Here is a 16,266-nt window from a genome sequence, read left to right as displayed (position 1 = left end):
ATTATCCTTGTTCCCAGGAACCCACCTCCTCAATCATTTCTTTATTAAAAAATGAAGGACAGGAGCTTGTTTAAGGAACTTCAAGTCTAAAATATAGCTGTTAATGTGATAGCCATGCTTCAAACTGAGAGGAGGTCATTGGCAGTGATTCAGCATTGAGTAGTGATATTCAGAAAAGCAGTAGGAAAAACATTTGTGAGAAAAGAGAGAGATGACTGTTGGACAGAAGCGTCCTGATGCCTTTGCTCTTGTTTGCTCCCACACAGCACAAATTGACCCCGGAATATCTGGAGCTCAAAAGGTACCAGGCCATTGCTTCTAACAGTAAGATCTACTTTGGCAGCAACATCCCTAGCATGTTCATGGACTCCTCTTGTGCTTCGAAATATTCAGATGTTAGGACTGGAAGAAAAAGCTCTCTCCTCTCTAAGGAGGCTCTTGAACCCTCAGGAGAGAGCCCCATCCAAAACAAGGAGAGCACAGGTTGATGCAAGTGGTGGAAATGTACTCCCATATCAAAATGTGGCCCAAGGGGTAAAGTGGGAACAATAGTTATACGACTCTTCAGATTCACAGAGAACCTGTGCTCCGTCTGTTCTGCCTCTCCTGTGGTAGCCCTGGTTTATCAGCTGATTGGAAGATAGAGCCAGGTGTCTGGCACCCAAATGTCTTTTCAGCTACAGTTTTATCAAGTATCCTGTGTGTGTTCCTTTCTGAACTGGTACTCATGAATGAGGAAAAGTCTGATGCTAAGATACTGCCTGCACTGGAATGTTAGACATTAAGAAAATAACAAGCTGTGTTTTTCTAAGCTGAGATCTATTGAATAATGTTTACATTGGTCCCCGGGGAGATGTGTGCTCAGCCATTCAAGACATAGGAGGCCAGAGAAGATGGCCAGGATGTGGTAAGTGTAAAGAAGATCGATTACACCTGGGGCCCAGGCTCTCTCTTTGGGGCCCAGTCCCAGTGTTCATCTGTGTGATTAGCATCTAGTCTGCTGAGGTTCTCCAGGAAATGATCTTCCACTTGAGCAACTATTTACTTGATACTATTTGCACCTTTTTGTTTTCCTATAGTCGAGTTGGTGGCCTGCTGGGATATGTACCTTGCCACCCAACCAGGGATTCCTAATCACTAGTTATTGCATTAGTAGGCTCAGAGATAGAGCTTGGCTTGAAGTTCTGGGTGAGATGAAACCTTTGCTTTGAACCAAAGCTCTGGGGCCCTGCATTCCCCTCCATTGGATGATGACTGCATCACTGCCCCAAGGCCATTCATAACTAAGGTGCCTGGTTTTTAGCTATAGACTCCTTATAAGTCACCTCTCAGCTCTGGCTGGCCAAGAGTGGGGCAGGGCTTTAATCAGAACTGCGAGCAGCATACAGTCCCCAGCTGTTCACTGTATAGTATTGTATCATAACTGCAGGAAGTTTTCATTTTTAAAACTGGATTTGGGGTACATTTATTTGCCTCAGTACCTCTGCCTAAAGGCTAGTCCTAGGGCTGCCATGGTTACTGGCACACCGATTCTCCTCAATTTGTCCTTCTGGAGCCTACATAGTGTGGAACAGAGTAACTTAGCATCTTTGGTCATCTTTGTCTCTCTCTCTCTCTCTTTTTTTTTTCCTGGCTCTGAGATACTGAAATCAAAGTTGTTCTCCACCTTTCATCCTCCCTAGGAAATCAGGATTCCACTGACTTCCTGGGCAGCCAGGGGATTTAGTCTCCTGTGAGAGGATGACAGAGTGAGTTATGAGTTGGCCTGTGGCAATGGGAGACCTGTTTCATCTGGGCCTTTATTCCCTTTGGATTACCTTTCCCGAAACAGTGTGCTGCATAGTTAGGCCTGAGTTTGTGCAGCTTGTTAAGACACTTTTCATGTATACGATGTTCAAGCCAGAGAGAAAAGTCATGGGACCACTTCCAGAAACCTTTCCGCTGTCAGTCCTGTCAGCCTCATGACAGTTTGCAGGTTGTGCCAAACACTTTCTGGGGAAGGTATCCCAGACATGAGTGGGTCTTTTCCCTGGGCCTTACACTAGAGAGGCATTTGTAATATGGAGAGAATCCTTTTTTTATTTTTGCCTATTGTATACACTCTCTTTATGAATGGATCTTACGTTTTCTAGTCCTCCTTTAAAGAACCTTTGAACTATAAGAATAAACTCATCACCTGTCATGGTATCGTTGCTGCAGGTAGATAATGATTGTTGTGGGAAATTTGGGTCAATTGACCTTTGTGCTTTCATTCCTAGAGATGTTTCCTATTCCCATGAGCTAAAAGCTGTTGCCCCAAAATGATGGATGTGGGTTTTCTTACAAGCCCCCTGGTGACAGAGTTGAGGAACAGGGAACTAATGTTGTGAAATTGTAAAGAAACTACTTCCACTTAAACTCTCCATGGAGTGTGCTTCCCAGTGCTCGCTCAGGCTCTAAGTCTATCCCTCCTGCAGGGATGTTCCTTTTGGCAAATATACACTGTAATCTTGAAGTCTAAATTTATATGTGAAATGCTACCTTTTTTTAAAAAAAGAAACCAAATAAAATTATTTTACTATCAGTGATTTGTATTTTTTTTTCCTATGTCTCCATTCTTTTCTGTTGATTTAACACGTTGCTAAGACTGTCTTGCCCATTTCATCTAGGTAGCCAGTTTATTTACTAGTTTAACTCAACTGCAAAGGCTTTTCTTATACTCTTCTCAGAATACTGCTTCCCGAGTATAAGAATTTTGAAAGCAGGGTTTCCACTCTTCCTAACTCACAGAATTTAACAAGGAATGTTGTGTTTCTTGGTGGGATGTGGCCAGCATCAGAGGAGGAAAGAGGGAGCCTGGAGCATTGTGCCCTTCAGAGTCTAAGAAGTAAAGAAGGGAAATGGTGGTTTTACTGAGGTAGAGGAAGGACAAATTGTACAAATTATAACTGGCAGTGGTATGATGTAACTAACTTCACTAATTCAGATGTTAGTCCAAGAGCCAGGGCTGGACCTGCTCTTCCTAAGCTCTCAACCTTTCCTTCCTGGGGAACAGTTTCACAGTGATGTTGGGTATCAGGGTTTGGTAATTGGGAGTTTTGGGGCAAGCACCCCTTTACTTGGGTTTCTGTGGGCTCCAACCCCATAGTATTGTATATCTGCTTCTGCAGACCAGGGAAATTTAACTAAAACCAGTTATCCTATAGGCTTTGGTGGGTATTAAAATGAAGTAATTTAGAACTTGCTATGGAAAAAGGAATTTTGTGAATTAGAAGTTGTGGCTTCTGGTTGCTTTGGGATTAAGTCCTAGGTGTGTGCATAGAAAGCTGTGATCTGGCCCCCACTGGCCTCTCCAGCCCGGGTTCTTGAATGTGCCTTTTTTGTGTCTCTTTACATACATTGTTCCATCCACATGGCTAGTTTTTTTCCCCTTGTAACTCCAACTTTACTTTGCTAACTCCTGATGAATCTTTACTTCTTCAGACAGGTAATTCTAAACTGCTGGCTCAGGTCAGCACTCCACATTTCTGTCTTTGTAACATTTCACACACCTCACTTTACCTGTTTAATGTCTTTCCTCACAAGTGTTCAGCTCTCCAGGGGCAGGGACTGTGATTCTCCTCTTACTTGGGCTGATATCTATTGCTCATGCCTGTCCCATATGAGTTGGCCAGTTTTGTCACTTGAAAAAACAAAAGGATGAATGTGAAATGCAGGAAAGTAAGTAGTGGGGGGAAAAGATGTAGAAGTTAAGGTAGAGTGTCTGTGTGAGGACTTACTGTGTAAGTAACTGTGGGAAGTTATGTAACATCTCTGAGCTTGTTTATACATCCTCGAGGGGCTCTTCAGTGGGTTCAGCAACATATTTTTATGCAACTAGCATAATGCTTTCTGCATGGTAATTGTTGGGGTACATTTCTGCCTTCCTGGAGTGGGGGAGGCTGATCTGGGGTTCCCAGGCCCCATCCCACTCTGATACAGAATATAAAGGGGGCAGTGATATCTAGCAATAAGAATCTCATGGGAACTGAACTCTGATTTTTTATGATGGATTTGAAAAAGGAAGAAGAGATAGAAAATGTGTTTGCAGCTCTAAGGTACCCAAGCCAACTGTCAACCTTCTTTAGCCCAAATTCTCTTCCAGGACATTACAAACCAAGACATTTGGGCTACTGCTGCCTCTAATGGTTAATATTTATGGTTAATATTTACAGAGCACTTTGCATTTGCCAAAACATATGTGCACTGAGGTTGTAGTCAGTCTTCTGTAGTGATTAAGGGGTTGGGTTTTACATTTAAACAGTTCCAAAGAATAGAAGAGGAAGAAAAGGTGCTAAACCTGACCAAAATACTATAAAACAAAAACAGTTACCAATCTTAAAAATAACAGTGCAAAAGTCTACTAACACATAGTCTAGCATCACATTGAAAATAACTACACCACCATCAAGTGAAGATAATCAGGAATACAGGAATGGTCTAAAATCTCGTTTAGTAAAATTAACCATGTAGGGCCATCTGCGTGGCTCAGTCAAGTGTCTGACTCTTTATTTCAGCTCAGGTCATGATCTCAGGGTCATGAAATAAGAGCCGGACATCAGACTCTCTGCTGGGCATGGAGCCTGCTTAAGATTCTCTCCCTATCCCTCTCCCACTACCCCTCCCCGCCCCCACTCCCACACCCTCAAGCTCACTGTCTTTCTCTAAAAAAAACAAAAAATTCACCATGTAAATAGAATTTAGGGGACAATCACATGATATCTCATTTGTACAGAAAATGCTTTTGATATTAACATCCATTTTTAATTTTTTAAATCCTTAATAAAATGAGACTGAATACTTCTTTAGCCAGAGAAAACATTTCTCAAATAAGGCTAAATAATAAAAAACTAAAAGGATCCCCATTAATACCAGGAATAAAACAAATCTATGGGACGCCTGGGTGGATCAGCAGTTAAGCACATCTGTCTTCGACTCAGGGCGTGATCCTGGAGTACCAGGATCAGGTCCCACGTTGAGCTCCCTGTATGGAGTCTGCTTCTCTCTTTCTGTGTCTCTCATGAATAAATAAATAAAATCTTTAAAAAAAAATAAATCTATCTACCATTACTAGAATTAGAAAACAGGAATGAAAAAAAAATTTCAAGGGAGGCAGATTTGTAGATGGTATAATTGTACCTGGAAGATAAAAGAAAATTTTCTGAACACAACTGCAAAAATAGAATTGTTCAGTGGTTAGATATGAATTTATTACTTTAAAGATTTTATTTACTCTAGAAATATCATGAATGGGGGAAGGGGCAGGGGAGAAGGAGAGAATCTCAGGCCAACTCTAAGCTGAGCATGGAGCCCAACATAGGTCTGATCTCATGACGCTGAGATCCAAAATCAAGAGTTGGATGCTTAAACAACTGAGCCACTCAGGTGCCTCACAAATTTATTATTATTTTAAAGATTTTATTCATGAGAGACAGAGGCAGAGATACAGGCAGAGGGAGAAGCAGGCTCCATGCAGGGAGCCCAACATGGGACTCGATCTTGGGTCCCCAGGATCAGGCCCTGGGCTGAAGGTGGCACTAAACCACTGAGCCACCCTGGCTGCCCACAAATTTATTATTTTAAAACAATCAATTGCTACCCTATATAAAATAAAACCTTTAAAAAGACATAATGAAGGCAAGTTTAAAAGGATAAAATGCTTAGGATTTAGGATAAAACATCCCAAATTTGTAGGGAAAATTTTAAAAGAATAGTCACAATAACACTACATAATGTTAAAATATAAAGTCACAGTTACTGGGGCCCCTGGGTGTCTCAGTTGGTGAAGTGTCTGACTCTTGATTTCAGCTCAGGTCATGATCTCAGAGTCGTGGGATCAAGCCTCACATCCACTTCCATGCTCCGTGTGGAGTCTGCTTGTCCCTCTCCCTCCACCACTCCTCCCACTACCTCCCCCCCCTTGATTGCTCTCTCAAATAAAATCTTAAAGTCACAGTTATTGAAGCTGTGTACTACAGCTTCTTTAATAGATCAATTAAAGTATAGGAATAAACTGAAAAATACGGATTATTCAATAGAAGTTAGAAAACTCTGGGGGAATTGGAAACAATATATATCCCTATCTTACATCTTACATGAAAATTTGTTCTTGGTGGCTCAAATATATACACAGAGAATGTTAAACTGTAAACTAAATAAAATACTTATAGAAGCCAATATGGCAGTATTCATCAAAATTTAAAACACACAATTTAAAAAGTACCTTCATTACTTGGAACTTATCCTTAATGAATACTTCCCCCAAACTAAAAATATTCATTGTAGCAATATTTGTGATATTTAAAGACTGGAAGCTTCCTTGAATATTCATTTTTTTAAAGATATTATTTATTTATTCATGAGAGACACACAGAGAGAAGCAGGCTCCTCACAGGGAGCCTGATGTGGGACTTGATCCCCGGACTTGGGATCATGCCCTGAGCCAAAGGCAGATGCTCAACTGCTAGCTACTAGGCGTCCCTAAAAATTCATTTCAAAAGAATTTTTTCAACTCCCTTATTTTAATAAAGTGGAATAATAAGCAAACAACAACCACCATAGGAAGTTACTTTTTGTGTAAAAATAAGGGATGTATATATGTGTCTTTTTTTTTTCTCTCTGTAAATCGCTAAGCGATTTATATCATAAGTGGGTAACAATAATTACATTGAGAAGGAACCAGAAGAGTATAGGGAAAGACAGATTCATTTTCACTTTTCACCCTTTTGTATATTTTCTTATATTTTATACCATGTACAAGTATTACCTACTCCAATCATTGTAAAATAATGTTTAAGGAAATACAAAATAAAGTAAAAATGGAAAAAGGAAGCTTTCACTTAAATAGAGATGCTTTATAATCAGATAGAACCCGGTTCAAGTTCTAGCCATGCCACTTGCTAAATTTAATCTCCAATTATTTCTTCTTTCTGAATGTCAGTTTCCTTGTTTACACCACATGAACAAAGAGAGTCTGCTGGACATGGCTAAAGTGAAAATTAAATGAGATTTCTAAAAAAACTAATAAGTGCAGTGTCAGGTAAATGTGAAGGGACCAATATAAATTGTGAGTATTGGTATTATTTTCTCATTTAATCTTCACAAAAATCTTTGTGAAAAAGGAAGAAAGCCTGTTGTTTTGGTTACCTCACCCCATTTTATAAGCAAAGGAAGTGGGGCTTGATTCAGCAGTTTCATTATCTCATTTTCTTTCATTCACATCTGGATTCAGAAAGGAAAAAATTTTCTGTAAGCTCCTGATTTGGTACAGCAATTCTAGTAGTTCATTGTCTAGATGATATGGATTGCAAATCCTAGTTTTTCAACAACTGACTATTGCGCATTGACCATAATACTGCTCTTCCTACTAAGAACCATCTTACTACTCGGGTAAAGGTAATATATGAGAGTGTGTAAAATAGCCATAACTCTAGCCAGCCACTCATTAGGCTAGTTTAAGAGTCCTGTTCAATCCACTATAATTAAGAGTGTTAGATTTGTTTTTATGAACCAAGGATAAGTGTGATAAAGTACCATTCCACTCTCCATTTCTTGGTTTCAGGGCACTACTGTATTGCATTACTGTCTTTGGTCTTTTTCACTTGCAAGGAGTTTCCCAACCCAGAAAAGTTTGATCCAGGACACTTTTTGGATAAAAATAGTTTCAGGTAAACAGAATACTTTGTGCCTTTTTTCCTTGGTAAATACAAATAAATCCACCCAAGTCATACATGCACATTCTGGAAAATTTTTAGCTTCACTGAATTTATGGCGTAACTAAGTAATCCACTGGTGATAACAAAATCAGTCAAATCAAATTGTTACAACTCTCCAAACCTGGATGAAGCCATTTAAGTCTGTACACCAGTAAGATCAGATAAGTCATCCAGGAACTATTTTGTTGTTTGGCAACTGAATACAATGCAGGTTTTTAAACTAAAGAAAGTCAGTTCAAATCAGGTATGTTACCAGATGACAAATTTGCTTTTGCAAGCTTTTGTTGATCTCCGCTTTGTAATACAGACTTCCAAAACAAAATGTACAGGTTCCTTTCTTTTTTGTGAACTATTAACCATTATTTTCTGATTCTTAGAGCCAGGGGCCATCAAAAAGACCTTGGCCATCTTCCTTCTTCTCCTCTGAAATTCAGAGCCCCATATAACCATTGCCTCTGTGCTGGAGCTGGTTGACTCCCAGTTAATATTTCCTGTAGGTTCATAAAAATAATTTAGGATTGGTCAGCATACATGTTTTTCCTTGTTATCCAATCATTTGATTAGTATTTTCAGAAATAATAGTTGATATGCTTCGTTTCTAATTTCAGTGATAAAAGTGTTCAACATAAGAAATGGAAAATGCAGAAAAGCAAAAAAAAAAAAAATTTATCTACAAAGATAATCACTGTCAGTATTTTACTATATGCCCTACGTGCTCTTGAGCCCTCCCATCACCCTTTTCTCTCCACCCTCCAACCTGCCCTTCTCTATCGCACTGCCACCCCCAAGTTCGGTGGCAGCCAAGCAGCAGGAGCAGGAGCTAGAGCGGGAAGCCAGCTGTGGTCTAGGAGTCCATGGCCTAGTGTTAGGGAGGTGGTAAGAAGAAAGTCAGCTACTACTATGATGGTGATACTGGAAATTATTATTATGGACAGAATCAGCCCATGAAACCTCATAGAACCCTCATGACCCATAACTTGTTGCTAGATTATGGCTTATATAGAAAAATGGAAATAATACAGTCCCCATAAAACCACTGCTGAAGGAATGACAAAATACCACAGTGATGAGTACATCAAATGTTTACATTCAATAAAACTGGATAGCATGTCTGAGTATAGTAAGCAGATGTAGAAATTTAGTGTTGGAGATGATTTCCAGAGTTTGATGGACTCTGAATTTTGTGAGTTCTCACTTGATGGTTGGAGCTATGAAGTTAAATCAACAGCAAGCCAATGTGGCTATTAACTGGGCAGGAGGGTTACATCATACTAAGAAATCAGAATTAGGATTCTGTTGTGTTAATAATATTGTACTTGCCATCCTTGAATTACTGAAGTGTCATCAGAGAGTCTTATATATTATTATTGATATTCATCATGATGATGGTGCTCAAGAAGCTTTTTATTCACAGATCATATAATGACTGTATCATTCCATAAATATGGGGACTTGAGGAATATTGGTACAGAAAAAGGCAAATACTCTACTGTGAACTTTCCAATGAGAGATGGTATAGATATTGAGTCATGGGAAGATAAGTAAGCCTATTACCCTAAAAGTGATGGAGATGTATCAACCTACTGCTGTGGTGTCAGTGTGGTGCAGACTCACTGTTTGGTGTTAGACTTAGTTGCTTCAATATGACAGTCAAAGATCATGCTAAATGTGTAGAAGTAACAATTTTCAATATGCCATTACTAATGCTTAGGGAAGGTAGATAGATAATCTGTAATGTTGTTCAATATTTGACATATAAGACTAGTTGCCCTCAATTGTTGCAGTTCCCCATAAATTGCCATAAAATGATTACTGAGTATTTTGGACCAGACTTCAAACTGCATATTAGTCCTTCAAACGTGACAAACTGAAACACTATGGAATATAAGGAAAAGATAAAACATTTATTTGAAAATGTACACGTACTACCTCATGCACTTGGCATCCAGATGCAAGCTATTCCAGAAGATGCTGTTCATGAAGACAGTGGAGATTAAGATGGAGAAGATTCAGACAAGAGAATTTCTATATGAGTATCAGATAAATAGCTTGTGATGAGGGATTCTCAGATTCTGAGGATGAAGGAAAAGGAGGTCAGAAATGTGGCTATCTTGAGGAAAGAGTAAAGAAAGCTAGCATCAAAGAAGACAGAAAGGAAACTACAAAAAAAGTAGTTGTTAAGGAAGAAGATAAGCCAAAGGACAAGAGTGGTGTAAAGATGTCAAATCAGAACAACTCAGCAACCTTTGAATTTGAGAGTCTCGCCAATTTCAGAAACCATAAAAAGAAAATATTGGGAAGAAAGTTTTTTCTTTTTGAAAATGTCTGGCTTCATTTTATACTAGTTTGGCATGGACTGTGTTTATTTTCAAATTGGCTTGTTTTTGTTTTTCTTCGCAAGTTTTATTGACTTTTCTCATTATAAAGCAAAATTTCTTCATCTTGCTTTATGTAATAGTACTTAATGTTACAATGTCAAAAAAATGATCTATTAAAGAAATAAGTAGAATTTCTGATCTGACTTTTTCCATGTTTTGCAATTCTCTTTATTTAAAAAAATATATACCTGGGGTTTTTAAAAAAAAAAAAAAACACTACAAAACCATAGTAATTAAGACTGTGTGACACTGGCATATAGATTGAGATCCAGAAATAAAACCTCACACTTATGGTCAGTTAATCTTCAATAAGGGTGTCAAGACAACTTAATGGGGAAAGAATAATCTTTTCCACAAATGGGGTTGGGACAGCTGGATATCCACATACAAAAGAATGAAATTGGACTTCTTCCTTAAACCATACACAAAAAATAAATGTGAGAATTAAAACTATAAAACTCTTAGAAGAAAACATAGGAGTAAATCATCATGAGCTTGAGTTAGACAGTAGTTTCTTGAAATGACACCAAAAGTACAAGTAACAACAAAAACATAAGTTAGACTTCATCAAAATTTTAAGTTTTTGTGTTTCAAAGGACAACCTCAAAAAAAAGTGAAAAGACAGCCCTCTGAATGGGAAAAGATATTTGCAAATCATATATGATACGGGACTTGTATCCAGAATATATAAAGAACTCTGGTAATTCAGTAATAAAATGACAACCCAATTTAAAAATGGATAAAGGGCTTGAATAGACATTTCTTCAGTGAAGATATACAAATGGCCAATAAACAAATGAAAGGATTCTCAAGATTGTTAAGTACCAGAGAAATGCAAATGAAAGCCACAATGAGATGTTACTTCACACCCACTAGGATGGCTAAAATAAAGACAGATAACAGGTACTTAAAAAATAGGGAAAAGTTAGAATTTTCATAAATTTCTACTGGGAATGTAAAATGGTGCAGCCACTTTGGAAAAGAGTTTGGCAATTCCTTAGAATTACCATATGACCAACAATTTCATTCCAAGGTATAGACCCAGGACAAATAAAACACATCCACACAAGAACTTGTACAAGAGTATTTATAGAGGGCACCTGTTGGCTCGGTTGAGTGGCTGCCTTGAGCTCAGGTTATGACCCCAGGTCCTGGGATCGAGTCCCACATTGGGCCCCCAGCTCAGCGGGGAGTCTGCTTCTCCCTCTCTCTCTGTCCTACTCATGTTCTCTCTTTTTCTCTCAAATAAATAAAATCTTTTTTTAAAAAGTATTCATAGTAACATTATTCATAATAACAAAAAAAATGGAAACATCCACACGTCTATCAACTGGTGAGTGGATAAACAAAATGCAAAAGAGCCATGTGTTGGAATACTATCTGGCCATAAAAAGGGAATGAAGGACAGATACACACTACAATGTGGATAAACCTTGAAAACATTATGCTAAATGAAAGAAGCCAGACACAAAAGATCACATACTGTATGATTCCATTTATATGAAATGTCTATAACAGGCAAATCTATGGAGACAGTGGATTCATGGTTGCATAGGGCTGGAAAGCGATGGCAAATGAGCGGTGCTTTCTGGGGGGTGGGGGTGGTAGTGATGAAAATATTCTAAAATTAGATTGCAGTGGTGACTGCACAGCTCTGTTTTCTAAAAACTAGTTAACTGGACATTTAAATGGGGAATTTTATAGTATGTTAATTATATCTTAATAAAACTTTTAAAAGAAGAATATATATATATACACACACACACAAAATAATAATTAGCACAAATTGTCCTGATAAAATAGAAACATGATGACTAGTAAGTACTTCATGGCTCGTAGGTAATCTTCTAAACCCTGTCAGAATGGTCAGTTGTAATTCTGAGTTTTTCATGAAGCTGGACTTAACTTTGTATTTATAGTTGTTTGGGATGAAATGACTCTCATAAATTTCCATTCTCAGGGCCCTTATAAGCCAAATTCAAGAAGCTTGCTCAGGCCTCTCTTTCCTATTTATCTTCTCTGTTAGTTTCTAACATGGAAGGGATATGTTTGATCTTCAGTAATGATCCAGTTGCTCAAACGAAAAAAAAAATTTTTTTCTTCCGGTCTTAGACAACAATTATTTTTATCTTTAGGGTTAGTGCTTGCTTCAGGTGGGAGCATAGAATAGAACCAAGCTAACAGGTTTTAAAATTTGATCATTTGTGGCATTTTCTAGCTGTGTGACTTTGGGCAGGACCAGACTTTCTGGATCTTCATCTATAAAGTAGAATTAATAACACCTACCTTCCAAGGTTAGGCAGTTGAGGATGAGTGAAATGTGTGTATTTTCTCTGACAATTAGAAGGAGCTCAAAAGTGATGGTTTTTTACTCTCAAGCCACTGAAAATTCTCCCATAGCCAGTGCAAAATGAACTTTTTAGATATTGTTTGTAAGCCATTCATTGCTTTTTCACCACTCTGTTTCCTGGATTAATGTATGAAATTCCAGGCTTAGGTACTATTCAATCAATATTTGTTATTATATTTCTCAAGTATAATAGTGACATTGGATTTCTCTTATACTTCTCATTATAATATTGTATTTCTCTGAATTTAAGATACATCCCAGTTTTAGAGACACTAAAATGTGAAATATAAGCACCTTATAATCAATAAAATATAGTTGCCCCCTACTACATTTGGACCCATGATGCATTACTGGTCCAGTTTGCAGGCTGCTCAAAGTCTGATGTATATTAGTCCCTTCATCCCAGATGACCAGATCACTTAGAGTCAGGCTCCTCTTTTTCAGTTAACCTTCTGCCTGATACCTGATATAGTTTCATATCAGTAGACACACGTGGCATTTTTCAAACTCAGGAAAAGCCACTTTACTCCAACAAGGAGGATTACACAGGTGCAGGCTATTGACAAATTAGGCAATACTGGTACACAGAACGGATTCAGAGTCCATGCTATGCATGCTTTCCACTGGCTGGAGGGCAATCTGAGTCAACATGTCACTGAACCAATGATTGCCCTATTGGAAGTAGGGTTAGTGAGGGCATGTGAAAGATCCTGGGTTTCTGGAATTCCACTTAGTCATTTCCTGACCTGTTCTAAAGTCAACAAAATGTATATGCAGAGGAGATAGTTCATTATTTGTTATTGCTTTTGAACATTTGTTAAATTCTGTTATTTAAGTATAGATGAGGCACTAGGAATCCAGAAACAATATATTGTCCTTGGACTTAAACAAGCCAACAAACAAGTTTTGTTATAATGCTATGTTTGTAGAGAAGTATTCACAGTTTTATGGAAACACAAGGGAAGGACACTGAAATCAGACCAGAGATAAATGAAAGGAAAGGTTTAGAGAAAATGATGCCTGAACTTAGTTTTGAAACACAAATAGGAGTCAGATAACTTCCAAATGGAGAGAAAGGGATAGCAAACCTATTTTCTGTTGGTGTATTTTACCATAATTTTTAAAGATTGGAGGGAAAACCGCAGAGGATGTTGAAAGATTGTGGGTTGCTTTGTATGGCTAGCAGGAAGGAGAGGTATTGGAGAAGAGAGGCGATCTGATGTGGGACAGGCTGGAAACACCAGGCCAGAGAGGGCCTTGTTACCAGGCAAAGAGGTTTGAACTTAGCAGAGAGTGGAGAACCAGTAAAGGATCTGAACAGTGATAGGAGGGGCAAGCGGGAGATGAGATGTGGTTTACATTGAATAGAAATGACGCTGGCTGCTGTGTGACACGTGCGGCAGGAGGGGTTTAAATCCCAGGCAGGAAGGCAGATGTGGTCCAGGATCGATGAGAACAGAACTGAGGCAGGGGCAGTGGAGGTGAAGAGCAAGGACAGTCATGAGGATCATCAAAGAAGATAATGGAGAGGCCTTAGTGAATGAGTACATTTGTGAAATGGGTGAAAAGGGAGAATTCAGAATGGTCCCCATGGCTCCCATGTTTTCTACTTGGGCAACAGGTGGTGCCATTTCCTAAGAGGAGCTGCTATGAGAGAAGAGATGTTCTGTTTAGATTCAAAGGGGTTGCATTTGAGGTCCCTGAGGAACAGACAAAAGGGGAAAGCATCCTAATCAAGGCAGTAAGAAATTAATAAATACAGCCAATGTATACATAGCACTCTACAGTTTATATAGAACCTTTTACTGAAAAGTGAGATCTGACTGGAGCAGACAGCATGGGAGGTGAGGTCTGAGAGGAGTGTATCTGGGGAAGAGCAGCCTGTCTAGAGAGAGCACTGAAGGTCCAACACTGGAGGCTGTGCGAGATTCAAAAAGTAGAGCAAACTCCAGGAGGACTTCACCTTTTACGAAATCCCAGAAGGGCTGCACTTAGAAAAAATATGTATTCAAGCATATTTATCTTGAGAAACTAGAGTTAAAAGTAGTAGGAAAGGGTGTTTTGAATTCATTTCCAACTTTGAAACCAACTGGAAAAAAAAAACCAACTGAAAGCAAAAGAGCAAAAAGTTAAAAACAAATTTCTGCTTTCAATAAACAAGGAAAATATTATAAAACAAAACCATAAAGAATGACTGCCAGATGAAATTAATTTTGATCTAAAATATGTGAGGACACAAAGTCAACACATCCCTGCACAGACTCTGGGAAAGAGATCAAATTTACCTAAAATTAAGTGTCATGTTCCTGGAAAGCACATCCAGTGACCCTCCGTGTGGGTAGGCTTAACAAGGTCTAAGGTCTGGCTACTGTGGGTCAGAGATGATCAGTGTTCTGCAGTCTCTGTCCTCTATTTTTATTGTCCAGAACCTCTGGTTTTTAGCTGGGCGATGGCTCTCTGGGATCAAGACTTCATTTACCAGCTTCCCTTGCATGACCATGTGACGACCTTCTAGCCTCTGATACGCTAAGTGGCAGCCATGTGTAAAACTGGGCAATTTGATTTTGTTTTTATTTTTTCAGCAGCTTTATTGAGATACAATACATACACCACATACAAATGGAATCATGCAATAGGTAGGTTTTCTATAAACAGCTTTTTTCACTTAGCATAATGTTTCCAAGGTTCATCCATGTTATAGCATGTATTAGTGCTTCATTCCTTTTTATTGCCAAATATGTACATACCACATTCCATTTATCTGTTCCCACCAGCAGTGTGTGAGGGTGCAAAGTTTGTTTTGAAAGGATGAAGGTAGGTTCCTTCCTGGTGGTAGGAATATAAACATGATGGGCTGCACTGGACCATCCATCCAGGCATAAGGTACACGTCTGTTAAGTAAGACTGCTAGAGCTACAAACAAGAAGGGGCCTGGGCCACTTGATGATCACCCTGGTCTTGAACTGCTTGCTTCCAAAACTCCATTAGTCTGAGAAAGAAGCAAAACTACAATTGTTTGGAGTTTTCTATCTAATCCTAATGGGTATAGAGAGTTGAAGGGCAGATAACACTCCTGGAAAATCAGAAGACAAGCCATTCAGGAAGGCAGAATAGCAGGGAGGTGGCTGCAGGAAGAACTCAGGAAGAAAAATAAGAGAGGAAAATAAAGCCATTACAAAGAGCTCAGCAGAGCCTTGAAGCACCAAGAGGACATGGCTTTTTAGGAGGACTATATTGTCAAGAACGGTAGAATGGACAGGACACTGATGGCCTTGACTTTATGGCAGGCTTTGACTAGTAAACAAAACTTACTGGAAAGGCCAGACAAATGCACTGTAGAAAGATATCAACCTAATATCGTGGGGAAAAAAAAGAACTTTTTTCAGGTTTAAATTACATTTATGTTGAGGTATTTTTTCATCTCTACAAATTTACTGTTTAATATGTAATGATGGGAGGAGCAGCCCTCGTGGCTCAGCGGTTTAGGGCCATCTTCAGCCCAGGGCCTGATCCTGGGGACCCGGGATCGAGTCCCACATCGGGCTCCCTGCATGGAGCCTGCTTTTCCCTCTGCCTGTGTCTCGGCGTCTCTTGTGAATAAATAAATAAAATCTTAAAAAAATATATGTAATGATAGGAAACAAATTAATTTTCTATCTGAAAGAAAACCAAGGGAGAAGGAGGAGCCACAATTTTAAGCAATAATGATAAACATTGTACCATTTTAAATCTAAAAGACAGGGATGCCTGGGTGGCTCAGGGATTGAGCATCTGCCTTTGGCTCAGGGCGTGGTCCCAGAGTCCC

The 16,266-nt window shown here is 38.9% G+C and overlaps 1 protein-coding gene and 1 pseudogene across 4 annotated transcripts in view; both read left to right on the top strand.

Annotated features, from left to right (window-relative positions):
* Window positions 1-16,266, top strand: part of LOC112672186 (dynamin-binding protein) — a 210,683-nt gene that overhangs the window by 34,716 nt on the left and 159,701 nt on the right. For 2 of the 4 annotated variants that reach the window (XM_025466886.3, XM_035707755.2), the window contains one exon: window positions 267-2,563. The exons of the other annotated variants lie outside the window; for them this stretch is intronic. In XM_025466886.3, coding sequence (XP_025322671.1) covers window positions 267-488 — 222 coding nt within the window. In that variant the 3' untranslated portion in view covers window positions 489-2,563. Of the gene's footprint in view, window positions 1-266; window positions 2,564-16,266 lie in introns of those variants that run through there. 4 annotated transcript variants of the gene reach the window in all.
* Window positions 8,588-10,200, top strand: LOC112672188 (histone deacetylase 2-like; annotated as a pseudogene).

The sequence above is a fragment of the Canis lupus genome, chromosome 28, assembly GCF_003254725.2.
Source record: "Canis lupus dingo isolate Sandy chromosome 28, ASM325472v2, whole genome shotgun sequence".
In the NCBI taxonomy this organism is placed as follows: Eukaryota; Metazoa; Chordata; class Mammalia; order Carnivora; family Canidae; genus Canis; species Canis lupus.
Note: the sequence above shows the minus strand (reverse complement) of the source record. Positions and strands in the feature narration are given on the sequence as shown.